The sequence below is a fragment of the Microchirus variegatus genome, assembly GCF_963457635.1.
Source record: "Microchirus variegatus genome assembly, chromosome: 12".
Lineage (NCBI taxonomy): Eukaryota > Metazoa > Chordata > Actinopteri > Pleuronectiformes > Soleidae > Microchirus > Microchirus variegatus.
Window position 1 is genome coordinate 28,372,131 of NC_139813.1, and position 15,471 is coordinate 28,387,601.

General features: G+C 42.0%; 1 protein-coding gene across 1 annotated transcript; it reads right to left on the reverse strand.

Annotated features, from left to right (window-relative positions):
• Positions 1-7,280: 7,280 nt before the first annotated feature.
• On the reverse strand, positions 7,281-13,977 carry LOC310934884 (protein NLRC3-like; the record flags this gene model as incomplete). Its single annotated transcript, XM_083898684.1, has 9 exons — positions 13,910-13,977; positions 12,985-13,077; positions 11,759-11,837; positions 11,130-11,355; positions 9,212-11,045; positions 8,942-9,115; positions 8,681-8,854; positions 8,427-8,595; positions 7,281-7,799 (listed from the first exon to the last, which is right to left on the reverse strand). Exons 2-9 carry the CDS (start codon positions 13,059-13,061, stop codon positions 7,281-7,283), a joined length of 3,252 nt encoding a protein of 1,083 aa, XP_083754810.1. The 5' UTR covers positions 13,062-13,077; positions 13,910-13,977.
• Between the last annotated feature and the right edge of the window lie 1,494 nt (positions 13,978-15,471).

Here is a 15,471-nt window from a genome sequence, read left to right on the forward strand (position 1 = left end):
AGATAATAAAGGTCATGAGGAACGACATAGGACGCTATGTTGTTTTCAAATGAATCACCAAGAGAGGAGAAATCGGGGACGCTCTTTTTCTTCTCAAAGCCTTGGGTGAACTCATATTGACCAAATAAATATCTTATGATCATTTTGGACATTATTAAAGGACAATTACATACATTTGATATAGGTATAGTGGATGACTACCTGATTCAATCCATGACTCCACTAACAGATCTGACTGACTTATAAGAAACTGACTCTGCAGAAATAACTTTGAGTGAATGTGTCTCTGTAAATAATGTGAGGAGTGTATTGGAGAGTTGAAGGTTGTCTGAAGTGTGTTGATATTTAAACTTAGTACAAGGTCAAATGTGCTAATTTGGAAATGGTTTTCTGCTTCAAGGTGGTGACATATTGGTTTGATTGACTCTGATTAGGTTAAAATCAAAGAAAAGATTAACAGTATATCAATTGTTGGTGATGCAAGTTTTTGTAAATGTTGTTATTTTAGTGATGTATAATGATGTAAGTGGCAATTGGGAAATCAATGTGCAGTGAGAATGGTTGTTTTTGTTGTGATATGGAGCAGTGTACTTTTCACTGGCTTAGTGAGAAATGAAACTTGAAGACTCTCTGTGAAGTAGGAGTGTTTATCCATATGTTACTCTATTATCATGTTTCCCTGACATTTGCTCACTCCCCCTGAGTGGTGTGAAACTTCACACTCTCAAAAACTTTGAAAGGAAAACAACAGGATTAAAGTCACTGTAAGTAGCTACACATACAATTCAAATGTGGAGATTTACTAAAAAGATTTGGATGAAGAAATTAAAGTTAAACATTTTTAGCAGATTAACTAATGCCTGGTTTGAACAAAATTAGGTATTTAATTTAAACGTTTAAAGAAATAAATCTTAAGAATTTTTTTTTTAGGTCTTTAAGGAACATGCTGACTTCATGAAGGACATCATAGAGATTACAAAGCACAGGATAAAAGTAAAGGTAAAATAAGGAAAGTAAGGAGACTTAGAATTAGTAATAATGTGCACAGAGTAAATCTGTGCAAGGGGGGAGAACAATAATGGAAATACATATTGAAACAATAAAATTTTAAATTTTTGGAAAAATGAAATAAATGTAATGGAAGATTTGATAAATTATACATTTGTAATGAGGAAATAATTTAAATTTGTGTGTGCAATAATATAATACATGTGTAATCTTTGTTGGTAGTTTAATACTCCGCTGAGAATTCCATTACCAGATCGACAGTTGAAATATTTAGTTATGAATCGTGTGGTCATTAGGAAAAATAAAGTAATAACTGATAGTCTGTCATTGGATTGAAATAGCACCATTTGAGAGAGAGAGAGAGAGAGAGAGAGAGAGAGAGAGAGAGAGAGAGAGAGAGAGAGAGAGAGAGAGAGCAGTTGGTAAAACAAATTGAGAAAGATGTTTTTGGAATTTAGAAAGAGTGGAAGTTTAAACTCTTAGCCAGGGAATGATGTATATTGAATGTTGGAAATTGAGGTGTGAATATGGAAGTGAGTGGTTGGTTGTCATTACCGTTGATCATTTTAAAGTTAAGGTTTGGTTGATATAATTAATGCAACAGTGATTTAATAACAAAATTAAATGAAAAGTGTACTACCACAACACTAAACTGATTATGTTTGGATAACTGCATGTTTAAATCACAGTGCTAACACTGCATAAATGCTAACAGGTGAACTTATGCTAACACAGCTGCAAAAAGGACTCACTGTTTTAAAGATTACAATGTACTGAATAACCCACATTAGATGACTGCCCTCCATAGGCTAGTTCATAGGTTTGCTTTACTTTCAGAAAAGATGGTGGAAGCTCAGCTTGAGACAAGGAAGTTGAGTGGCTGAGGCTGCTGTGAACCAGTGAACCTGAGGGGGGTGCAAAGGAAGTGGAAGAGCCAATGAGAGGAGGAGCTTGAACTGTGATGATAACAACATCATCAGCAGTTTAGTCTGAAGGAGCATGGCATTGTGTCAACTGAGCAAGTACAAGGAAGTGTACGACAAGATCAAGAGCAGAATTTGGTCTGAAAGTGATGCAAAAATACAGGGAAAACGTTGACTGTATTAAAGCAACAGCTCATACAGCAGAAAATGGACTGTGGGCCCTGAACGTCAGTAACAGGAAAACTGATTCAACATAGTCTGGACATTTCAGGAGAAAACACGACTGAAGTTTTAACATTCAAATTTACCGGATGACATGTGTGAATGTTTGTAATTTTGTGTTTATGTTCAAAGGGAATGTTAGATTGTAAGGATGTTTTATGTTCTGTTTTGATGGAAACAATGTTTGATTTTTTAAATGATGCTTATTTTGTGTATGATTACTGTTTCTTGTAACATGGAGTACCTGTGTGTGGTTGCCGGGGCAGCGGAACCGTGAGAGAGTTTCCCTTTCTGAAAGGATAATGGATAAATAGAATGTTTTGAACTGCTCGAAAGGGTTTTCGCTCTCACACTCTACAAAATGTATGTCATAATTATGCTTAAGATCAGCATGAACAGGAGGGATATGTTACGGAAATTTTGTATTGATATTGTATAAATGTAAAAGTATGACCTAAGATCAAGGGACCATTTGCTATTTTGTTGTACAACAGTTGGAGACACAGGGGTTTGAGTCGTAAACACCTTATCTTCCTCTTTCCCTATGGGGGGTCTACCTGATTCCCTCTCTTCCCGTGGGAGGGAGGAAACCTTTTGTTCTACTCTGTCTGTGTGGGGGGGGTCGTTGACACACCCACCAGACAGGTTAACTAGAGAGATTTTCCAATTTGCTGGCAGTCTTCTCAGGGTGACTGAATCTGCAAGTTGCCTTGGGATTGCTCTTTCTGTACAGAAATAAACTCTTGTTTGATTCCTGAGCTCCAACATCCATCTTTTACCAAATTATCCTGACAAGCGTCTTCCATCGTCTGAAGGGTGATTTTCATTGCACTGGAAACATTTGAATGTGAGAATAAATCATTATTATAATACGTTTGTGGAGCAACGATGATAATTAACGTGCAAATGTCCAAAATGTGGACATTAATGTTATATATTGAATTTTTTCAATTTAAAAGAATGTTTCCTGATTTTTTTTCTTGTTCTTTCACAGTTTTGCATCTTTTAAAAGAGCAAAACGACGACAGAAACGATGACCTTTTACCTTCCGTCGTCGTCGTCACTCTCGAGCGTTTGTTCGTACACAGATCCTTCGCTCTTCGCACTCGCTGAAGATACTTTTGTCTCGTAAACGTCATAAATACTTTAAAAAAAACACAAGAAAACTATAAGAAAATGATCATTTATGAATAAAGACTTTTCCAGTGGAGAATCTCAACAGTGCCATCAAATTTATAAATGTCTAATGGTCGCTTTTCCAATTATAACTAGATTTTAAAACATTAAGTAGAGTTTGGAACTTGTTGTGATTCCTTTCTGGTTTTAAATGTCTGTCCATGGTTTTACCTTCCATCTCCATCACCATCATCTTCGCGGTCTTGTGCGTCGTTTTCCAGCGTAACTTCGTACACAGATGCTTCGCTCTTCGCATCTTTTCTTCCACCAACGTCGTAAATACTGATGGAAAAAAACACAAAGCTTTTAATCGATATCGTGTCACAAAGATAAACCTTTGTTTTTACTGTCGAGGAGCATAAAAATGCTAAATCTGAGTAATAACAAAATATTAACGCACCCAAATGGTATGCTCGCCGTCCACGCCACGAGTGGACAGAGGTGGACATGGTGGACAGTCAGGGCCGAGGACTTGCTAAAGCACTAACAGAAGAAAAAAAAAAACACCACAAACGTTTCATTTCCAGCTATTTTTGAATCTTTTCTACCAAAGTGATTTCCAGACGATGAAGGCACATAAAAAAAAAAACGCCGACTTTACGCCACGTTGTCCTTTTGTCGCTGTCATGTTAATAAAAAACAGGGGGCAAAAGTCGTATATTTATTATTGTTGTTGTTGTTGTTGTTGTTGCGTTACTGCTGTAAGTCGTGAATCTGCTGCTAACGCTCAGCACTCAGGTCTTTAAACGCCGCTCAGACGCTCACAGTTTACGCAGACGACGCTTTGACTTTTCCGAAGCATTTAAAACAAATGGTTTGAATCTTAAACAGACGTGGGCTTTTCTTTCTTTCTTTGTTTTTTTAACGTCCTCCGAGACGATGAAGCTAGTTTTCTACCTAAAAATCCTACAAATATACACAAACATATATATATATATATGTGTGTGTTGTACCGACCGTGCATTAACTCTGTATGTAAACACACACAAAACACAAGAAAGATTGTTATTTTTTTTTTAATTGTATTTATTTAAAGAAGCGACACAAGATGTTGTGACGTCTGTGTGTGTTTTTGCCAAATATTTGTCGCGCCCTGCGAAGGAATTGTGTTCTTATTTATGTCCAAACAGAGAGAGGTTAACCGTCACACGGTTAGAGAGACGCAGGCGTCTGTGTGTGTTTGTGTTGTTGTTGTTGTTGTTGTTGTTGTTGTTGTTGTGTCTGTGAATAAACTGCAGGCTGACAGGTGTAACTGCACTGCTGCTGTCTTTTGTTTTTGATACTTTTGTTCAATAAAAAAAACCTGAAAAACACAACAAACGTCTGCACTTTTATGCTGTAAATAGAACTGAGTCCAGAATTTATGAAGCGTTTTAATATTAATGTAATAATAATAAAGTGACGTCATCATAATTAACCTGAATGTATATATATATATGTTATTCCACACACACACACATATATATAAAACCCTATATAATATAATATCATATACTGTACATGTATATGTGTGTGTATATCTATATATACACACACATATACATGTACAGTATATGATATTATATTGATTTTTTTTTTTTTTTTTAATGATTCACATTTAAGAAGCTGAAAAGTAAATAAATAAGAACAATGAATAATTCATAAACAATTTAATATATATGTAAATATATATATATATATATATATATATATACACAAGTTTTCTTCACAATAAAGTGCCATTAGGGAAAAGTGGACATTTCCGGAAACAGGCTTTTAATTTGGCGGGTCGTCCCTTTGAGGTGACCTCAGAATGTCCAACATGAGTCGACATGAGTGGACATGAGTGGACATGAGTGGACATGAGTGGACGTGTCCACAGAGGGACAAAAGAGGAGGGGGGGGGGGGTGATGAAATATGACTCAGCGTTTCTTCTTCTGTGAAACTTTAAGTGTGATGTCACCGCTGGACGTGAGGTTTCCACACACACACACCAATGAGATGATGTCAGGACTGTTTGACTGTAATGCCTGTTGTGTCCATGCGGGGTCCTCAGTGTGCGTGTGTTTGTCACATGTCCACCTTCATCAGTGATTAACTGTCTGCACCTGAGTGTTTGTGTTGATGCTCAGTGTTGATCTGACGCAGCTGAGGACAATCATTGTTCACATACTTTTGGTTTTCACTGCTGTTGGATTTACTAAACCTTGGATTTACTAAACCTTGGATTTACTAAACCTTGGATTTACTAAACCTTGGATTTACTAAACCTTGGATTTACTAAACCTTGGATTTACTAAACCTTGGATTTACTAAACCTTGGATGTTTGTGAGTAACTCTGCGTGGACATCTTACACCTTTGAAAGTATTATATATAAAAGTGACGTCGAGTTACATTTACACAGTCGAAGAAAAGATTCACAGGTTAAAATCTACAACGGCTAAAGTCTATGATGTCTTAAATATATGTTTACACTTTATTTCTTCACTGAACAGTCACTCACTCTCCCACACCAAAGTCACTCACTCTCCCACACCAAAGTCACTCACTCTCCCACACCAAAGTCACTCACTCTCCCGCACCAAAGTCACTCGCTCTCACGCACCAAAGTCACTCGCTCTCACGCACCAAAGTCACTCGCTCTCACGCACCAAAGTCACTCGCTCTCCCGCACCAAAGTCACTCGCTCTCCCGCACCAAAGTCACTCGCTCTCCCGCGCCAAAGTCACTCACTCTCTCACACCAAAGTCACTCACTCTCCCGCGCCAAAGTCACTCGCTCTCCCGCGCCAAAGTCACTCACTCTCTCACACCAAAGTCACTCACTCTCCCACACCAAAGTCACTCACTCTCCCGCACCAAAGTCACTCACTCTCCCGCACCAAAGTCACTCACTCTCCCGCACCAAAGTCACTCGCTCTCACGCACCAAAGTCACTCGCTCTCACGCACCAAAGTCACTCGCTCTCACACACCAAAGTCACTAGCTCTCACGCACCAAAGTCACTCGCTCTCACGCACCAAAGTCACTCGCTCTCCCGCACCAAAGTCACTCACTCTCTCACACCAAAGTCCATAGAGAAAACCAGTGATTTTAACATCACAGAGACACAGGAGCTGTTGAATAACAGTAACTCAACTACTATAAGTTCAAATGTCTTATTTTGTAAAATTCGGCTTTAAAAATATTTAATTTAGACTTAACTCAGTGACACAAAGTGACCACACGAGGCAGCAGAGGACCAGCAGCAAAAAATTAATGTCCCCAGAATGAAAAATGTCCCCACAAATAAGGTGTTTTGCCAGGGGTTGGTCCACACAAGAATAGAAATACAAGCACACACAGATACGCATCTACATGTCTGTACCACATTGTGGGGACCACGATCGGGACTGGGCATAATGTCCCCAGAACGAAAAATGTCCGCACATATAGGGTGTTCTGCCAGATGTGGGGGGGGGGGGCGCTGTTGTCAGACTGCATGAAGAGGAGCAGCAGTGCATGCTGGGACAGAAAGTCAGGTCAGTGAGATGATGGTGATGATGATGATGATCTTCAGAGAAACTTCTTTATTTACATTTGATTTAAAACCTTTTATTTTATATAAAGCATTTTATTTCACTTGATTCACTTTTTGTTATTTTTGTATAAATGTATTAATTTTTACTTTATTTTTTCATTTTCACTTAAAAACATTTGTTTTGTTCATTAGTTTTACTTCATCTTATTTTGAACTAAAATCATTTTTTCATGTCTGTTTTGACTGAGTGTGAACCTCTGTGTTTCAGGCTGGTTCTCAGCAGCAGGGGGCGCTCACAGCACAGTCAGTAGCTCATTATAATGAGCAGCACAGGTAGACGACTCAGTTAATGACAGACAATCATTGTTTATGATGAATTACTGAGGCTTTAACATCAGGTTCTAAACAGTGAGACCTCGTCCACCACTGAAGCTGCTGTCTCTTCATGTTCTACAGAGAACACAGAGACACTGAGGAACCAAGACAGACATAGAACCCAGGATACAGTGTTTGAGTGAATGTGGTCCTGAAGGTGTGGAGGTGGATCAGTGAGTCAGAGGAGACTCTGTAGAAGGACAGAGTCCCAGCAGGACAGTCCACAAACACTGAGACTCTGTGAGAGACAGAGGACGATGTGATGGATGTGAATGTATCACAGTGAAGGACAGAATAACCAACATCAGAGCAGATCAGACTCCAGGACTGATTATTACGTCCAAACACACAGTCAGAACTGTTGTCTTTCCTCTTGATTCCTCTGTAACTCACTGATATATAAACTCTTCCTCTCCACTCGACCTCCCAGTAACAGAGACCAGTCAGACCAGATCTACACAGCAACTGAGGATAGTGATCAAATCTGTCTGGATGATCAGGATACGACTGATATTCTGTCACATTGGTCACTTTCCTGTTGTCTTCAGACAGTTTGAGTTCTCTGTTCATTGTGTTTGTGTCCAGTTCCAGTTCACATGAATCTGATGAAGAACAAGACACAGCTGCAGTTTATTGATGATCAGCTGAGATGTTGTTATTTCCTGTAAATCCATACTTACACTTCCTGACACCAGGTTTTAGCCTCTGCTCTCCAGCATGGTCCATCCTGGAGGAAGAAACAGTCTGAATGAGTTTGTGTCTTAATGACGCACTCTGGTGGACACAATGATGAACTACACCCTGGTGTCAGATGAAGGACAGGTGTGTTTCAAAGACAAGACGGTGTCTGCAGAACCAGAGACCACAGTTTCAGGAGGCTACGCATTTTCTTAACAGCGCCACCATGTGGACAACACAGAAGACAACTCCTGTATATACATTTATAACTCCTGTATATACATTTATAACTCCTGTCAAACAAGAACATTATCTATCAGGCAGATGATCCACTGTGGCGCCCCCTAAAGGGAGGAGCCAGAAGAAGAACAGGTGTTTAAAATGTTTGACTAATGTTTGGTTATATTCACTGACTTCTTATCACATTTGTCTCATAAACGACAGCAGAATAACAGAACATCTTCAACCTGAACCTTCTTACAAGTTTGAATGGTGCTGTTGAAGATGAAGCAGAAGAGGAAGAGGAGGAGGAGAATACCTGAGAGTGTCCAGTCTCCAGTGTGGACTCTTCAGTCCAGCAGACAGAAGCTTCTCTCCTGAGTTTCCTGGATGATTGAAGCTCAGGTCCAGTTCTCTCAGATGTGAGGGGTTGGAGTTCAGAGCTGAGGTCAGAGAAGAACATCCTTCTTCTGTGACCAGACAACCTGACAGACTGGAGTTAAGAAGATATGATGAACTCAGAACATCTTCATCAACAAGAACCTCAAGATCAACTGTCAAATAAAGTGAGTCCTGACCTGAGAGTCTCCAGAGAACAGTGAGGACTCTTCAGTCCATCACACAGCAGCTTCACTCCTGAATCCTGAAGGTCATTGTTACTCAGGTCCAGGTTTTTCAGGAGGGAGGAGTCTGAGCTCAGAGCTGAGGTCAGAGAAGAACATCCTTCTTCTGTGACCAGACAACCTGACAACCTGAAGAGACACAGACATGAAGGAGTGATGACTGAATAATGTCAGGACAGACAGGAAATGAACACAACCTTTCATGGATCATCTGACCTGAGAGTCTCCAGAGAACAGTGAGGACTCTTCAGTCCATCACACAGCAGCTTCACTCCTGAATCCTGAAGGTCATTGTTCCTCAGGTCCAGGTGTCTCAGACTAGAGGACACAGAGCTGAGGACTGAGGACAGAGCTTCACAGCTTCTCTCTGAGAGTTTACAGTCACTCAGTCTGAGGTAGAAAACAGTGATGAACAAAAGGTTAAACATGTTTATCTTCTGCTCTTTAGAATATGTCTTATTAATATTTATATATTGATCCACGTACAGAGCTTTGTTGGAGGCTTTGACCACCGGCAGCAGCTTCAGAAGAGCCTCCTCTGAAGCAGAGAACTTCTTCAGGTCAAACTCTTCCAGATCTTTTCCTGATGACAGTAAGATGAAGACCAGAGCTGACCACTGAGCAGGAGACAGTGTCTCTGTGGACAGACGTCCAGATTTCAAGGACTCTTGGATCTCCTCCACAAGAGAACAATCATTCAGTTCATTCAGACAGTGGAACAGGTTGATGCTTCTCTCTGCTGACAGATTCTCACTGATCTTCTTCTTGATGTACTCAGCTGTTTCCTGATTGGTCTGTGAACCACTTCCTGTTTGTGTCAGTAGACCTCTTAAGAGCTTCTGATTGGTCTCCAGTGAAAGACCCAGGAGGAAGCGGAGGAACAAGTCCAGGTGTCCATTTGGACTCAGTAAGGCTTGGTCCACAGCACTCTGGTGCAGAGGATTCAGTTTGTGTCTAAACAGTCTGGACCTCTGTCTGGACCTCAGTCTGGACCACAGACTGGACCTCTGGATCATTGTTGGTTCTTCTGACATCAGATTTGTTCCAGAGTTGATGAAGGTCAGATGAACATGAAGAGCAGCCAGAAACTCCTGAACACTCAGATGGACAAAGCAGAAGACCTTGTCCTGGTACAGGCTTCTCTCCTCTTTAAAGATCTGAGTGAAGACTCCTGAGTAAACTGAAGCTGCTGTGATATCGATGCCACACTCTGTCAGGTCTGATTCATAGAAGATCAGGTTTCCTTTCTGCAGCTGCTCAAAAGCCAGTTTCCCCAGAGACTTAATCATCTTCATGTTCTTTGGACTCCAGTGTGGATCTGTCTCAGCTCCTCCATCATATTTGACCTTCTTCACTTTGGACTGAACCACCAGGAAGTGGATGTACATCTCAGTCAGGGTCTTGGGCAGTTCTCCTCCATCTCTGGTTCTCAACATGTTCTCCAGAACTGTTGCAGTGATCCAGCAGAAGACTGGGATGTGACACATGATGTGGAGGCTTCGTGATGTCTGGATGTGGGAGATGATCCTCCTGGCCTGCTCCTCATCTCTGAACCTCTTCCTGAAGTAGTCCTCCTTCTGTGGGTCTGTGAACCCTCTGACCTCTGTCACCATGTCAACACAGTCAGGAGGGATCTGATTGGCTGCTGCAGGTCGTGTGGTTATCCAGAGGCGAGCAGAGGGAAGCAGTTTCCCCCTGATGAGGTTTGTCAGCAGCACGTCCACTGAGGTGGACGCTGTGACATCAGTCAGGATCTCAGTGTTGTGGAAGTCCAGAGGAAGTCGACACTCGTCCAGACCATCAAAGATGAAGACCACCTTCAAGTCTTCAAACCTGCAGATTCCTGCTTCTTTGGTTTCAGTGAAGAAGTGATGGATGAGTTCCACCAAACTGTACTTCTTCTCTTTCAGCACATTCAGCTCTCTGAAGGTGAAGGGAAATGTCAACTCTATGTCCTTGTTGCTTTTGTCTTCAGCCCAGTCCAGAGTGAACTTCTGTGTTAACACTGTTTTCCCAATGCCAGCCACTCCCTTTGTCATCACTCTTCTGATTGGTCCGTCTCTTCCAGCTGAGGCTTTAAAGATGTCTTCTTGTCTGATGGTTGTTTCTGCTCTGTCTGGTTTCCAGGAAGCTCTTTCAATCTGTCTGACCTCATGTTCTTCATTGACCTCTCCAGTCCCTCCCTCTGTGATGTAGAGCTCTGTGAAGATCTCATTCAGGAGGGTGGGGTTTCCTGCTTTAGCCACGCCCTCAAACAAACACTGGAACTTCTTCTTCAGGTTTGATTTGAGTTGACGTCGACAAGCTGCAGCTCTGGTTTCTGAAAGAACACAAGAAAATAAATCAGTGAGTGGATCATTGAGGAAATAAGATGTTCTTCCTTTCACATTAAAAGTCCTCTTACTGATCTGCAGACAGTCAGCGAGCTTCTCCTGCTTCATCCTCCTCAAGAAGTTCTCTGTGATCTTCAGAAAGGCCTCTCTGCTCCTCCTCTGCTCCTCATCTTCACCATCCAACACCTCCTCATCCTCCCTCTGACTCTCTGAGACTTCTGTGTGATCTGTACCCAGAACCTTCTGGATCTTCTTCAGCTCGTTCTTCACAAAGCAGATGATGTTCTCCTCCAGCAGCTGGAACAGAACATGTGAAGTTTAACCTGAGATGATCAGTGACAGAGTGAAGTCCTGCAGGTCCACAGAGCAGCATCCAGACTGTCAGGACCAGGACTCTGCAGGTCCACAGAGCAGCATCCAGACTGTCAGGACCAGGACTCTGCAGGTCCACAGAGCAGCATCCAGACTGTCAGGACCAGGACTCTGCAGGTCTACAGAGCAGCATCCAGACTGTCAGGACCAGGACTCTGCAGGTCCACAGAGCAGCATCCTGACTGTCAGGACCAGGACTCTGCAGGTCCACAGAGCAGCATCCAGACTGTCAGGACCAGGACTCTGCAGGTCCACAGAGCAGCATCCTGACTGTCAGGACCAGGACTCTGCTTCAATATGAACAGTAGTGTCATGTACATGTACACACCTTAAATATAGAGTCCAGGTCTGCTCCATGCTGCTGGACAGACTGACCACTGAGAACCTCTGTCCTCTGCTGATCAACTCTGAGGAGAAAACATTCAGAGTCATTTACTAAAGCAGGTTTTCACTGAGCTGCACCTACGTTTCTTCTTCAGCCAAAGTCACATGACATGAGTTTGACAACTTGAAGACAAAAGTCCCTGAAGGACAGTCTCTAGTGTGTGTGTGTGAAGTCTCAAAGACACAATCAGAGAGGCTTGACCATGAGTCCCTGACCAATCACGGACTCTGACTAGATTTACTGTTGGACATGTTTTCAGAGACGAGGACAGGCTGAAGACATTTAGTGGACTGGTCCACCAAAGACAAGAAGACTGGTTTTCTGGATTAAACATGTTTTGGACTAGACAGGCTCCCCCTGGTGGAGGATCATGTAAGTGTGTGTTACTATGTGTGAAATTCTTACATCAGTTCACAATGTTTTTGTCCATCCTTGAAGTTAATAATACGACCTATAGACCAGTCACTCTTCATGGACAAACAGCTGGGTCCAGGTCCAGGTCCAGGTCCAGGTCCAGCAGAGTCTGGTCTCTGTTGATTGATCCTCCTACAAACACAGGACATGTAAATCCACCATCTGCTCTGATAGATTGATGTCTTTAATGATGGACAGTATCAGGAGACAGAGATGGTTTGACCCAGATGGTGTCGGCTGCTCGGTGTCAAACTCTACACTGATCAACACATTTAAGACTTCCACTAAAACATGGAGAACATCTTCAGTCAGATCACTTTACCCAAAGCCAAGGACGTGAGCCAGGACTGTTCCACATTTATTCAACATTTCTTATTCTTTCATGGCTCCAGATCTGAGCTTAAAGAGACGGCTCTGTTTGGGACTTGGGTCCAGAATGTCTTGGTACTGGATCTGAGGTCCTAAATATAAGGTGTCTCTGGTGCTACATGGTGGATCATTTGAGTTGTTGACCTGTGAAGACCTCCATCATCTGACCTCTGTTCTTGTTTGAAGTGCATAGGATTATCCATGGACCAGTCACTCTTCATGGACAAACAGCTGGGTCCAGGTCCAGGTCCAGGTCCAGGTCCAGGTCCAGCAGAGTGTGGTCTCTGTTGATGGATCCTCCTACAAACACAGGACATGATGTGTCAATAAAACACTGAGCTGTGACATGGAGACGAGTCACATGATCCATGAGATCTTCATCTGACCTCTGACCCTCATGTTCCTCACACAGAGTGGTTTTAGAGGGCGGAGCTTCCTCTTCACTGTCCTTGATCTGATCCATAGCAGAGCGCCACCTGCTGGGAGAACACAGGACAATCATTACAGCATGGATTCCATTCCAAGTTAGTGTTAGCATGGGTGAACCAGCAGGTCCAGCAGGACCAAGAAGAGCCAGCAACACCAGCCGAGGAGGCGGAGTCAAGTCATAAGAACATGATGTCACAGGCAAGTGATTGTTTTGCAGTTAGCAGCATTAGCCAAGTTAGCTGAGAGAGGGTCAAAGGTCAAAATCAAAGAAAACTGAAGATGACTTTGAATTATTGCAGAGGCAGCAAAAGCAAACACGCTGAACTTGTTAATGAAAGAGTTCACAAGTGTTTTATAAATGTTACATTTCAGTGTTTTTGGTGACAAAAGTTCAGTGGTTAATGTTGTGAATCAGTGTGATTATTATTCACATGATGAGAAGGTTTGATGTCAAACCATCACTCAGTGAATTAAGACCATAAACAACTTCAGCTCATTGGTGCTCAGCATCCATGTGATTCCAATGTGTCATATCAAATGTCAACCAGCAGATGTCAGCATTTATACTGTGTCAGCAGGGTTCAGAGGAACCAGGACATGTTCACATCCCATAATAAGAAAGGTTTGCAGTATTACAGCAGACATTTCAGCCTCTCTAAGTCACCACAGGGTCAATTCATTCTCTGTCAAAGCTCTGTTCATGTTATCAACGTGGTTTGGTTTGTTGACAAAAAGAACCTGGACAGTTTTTCAGAGAAAGTTTTCTCTTTCAGCAAAAGCACAAACGTCCTCTAAAGCAGTGATTTCAAACGTTTCAAACCTCACATTCATGAAGCTTCACAGTAACAAACATCATGTTTGAGATGAGTTTAGTTCTGTTACCTTCTGATGGTCAGAAATGATGGTCATGAAGCTGTTGAACGTCTGTCAAGTTATTCTGCTGTTTGAACAGGAAACAAACCACACACCAAAGTCTTCTCAAGTCTGATCTGAAGGAAACTTGATGAATCTGATCAAATAACTGCTCTGATCTGAACTTTAGACTCAACGACATCAACTGGAGTCAAACATTAACACAATCAGATCATAAACTTATGAAGTTCTAAGTCCAATCAGTTTAGTATCATCACGTTGTTTTCCATGACTTCATAGCTCCTCCTCCTCCTCTGTGGTGTTAATGAGTTAATGACTCTTATTGCGCGATAAGAAAATGGCACATGAATCTATTCACTAAGTTGAGTTTACACAGTGATGAATTTCACTTTATTTTGACGTGGATATAAACGTGGTTGAATTACGCAGTCGGGGCGAGAACGAGTCAGAACGAGTGTGAAATTAGTTTGGGAAACGTCTCAAACATTGAACGTGACGCTGAGGCCGAGTTTGCTTCAGGGCAAATTTGTTTTCAAGAAGCTTCCTGATGGAAATCTCGTTATTTGTTATTTGCACCTTGTGCAAAGTGGAATTAGTTTACTGTGGGAGTTCCTCGAGTCTGAAGTACCACCTGAATACAGAACATCCCTAAGGTGACATTAGCAAGGATGCTAGGCCAATCACTGATGTAGTGAGAAGTGTTTGTCAAACTACGATGTTCGAGTGAAGCCGAGGTAAAACCGTCACCACAGCTCTGTCAACCAAGCTAACTCATCTCTTAGCTCCATGGACTGTTGACCTATCATCATGTTAGAGATGATGGACTTGAGCTTATTCTCCACTGACGACACGTCTTACAAACTATCATGGAGGCCAAACATCATGAGGAGAATCCATGACCAGTACGTCGCAGACAAGACTGCGAAAGAGGAGGTTTGACGGGGGCCATGTTTGTAGCACTGACTGTGGACGACTGTAAACAACATCAGTAAACAACATCAGTAAACAACATCAGTAAACAACCAAAACTACCTCATCAAAGTCAGCTGGGAGCTTCACTCGTTTGCCTTAAGGTACGTTATGTAGCTTAGCTTCTTCAGCCAAACAGTTACACAGCTTTAGCTAGCTAGCGAACGTTGTTTTGTCTAGCTAACGTTAGCTTGCGGATGCTTTTTAATTTATACATGTGTGAGCTCTCTAAAGGGCTCAAAGAGTGTAGGACTGGTTGTATGTTGGGAGAAAGGCTGATCAGTCATTTAATGTATGCTGATGACCTTGTTATCATGTCCCCAGGTGTGATGAAAACAGAGGAGCGTCACTTTGCAGAAGTGTGTGTCAGGCAGTTTCTCAACATCACAAATCAGTTGGGGATATGTGACAATATGTGACACGACCACAGACAGGAACAGACAGCTCTCCCAGTATGATAGCTGCAGGGAGGATGCTGCCCTTTGAGCGTTTGCCCTGCATCACACAACTTCTACAGAGGGACATTATTATGTCCCTTTGGGACGTTGGTTTTGATGGTGTATTGGCCAAGTGTCACAAAGTGGCGGCACATTTCGAGCACA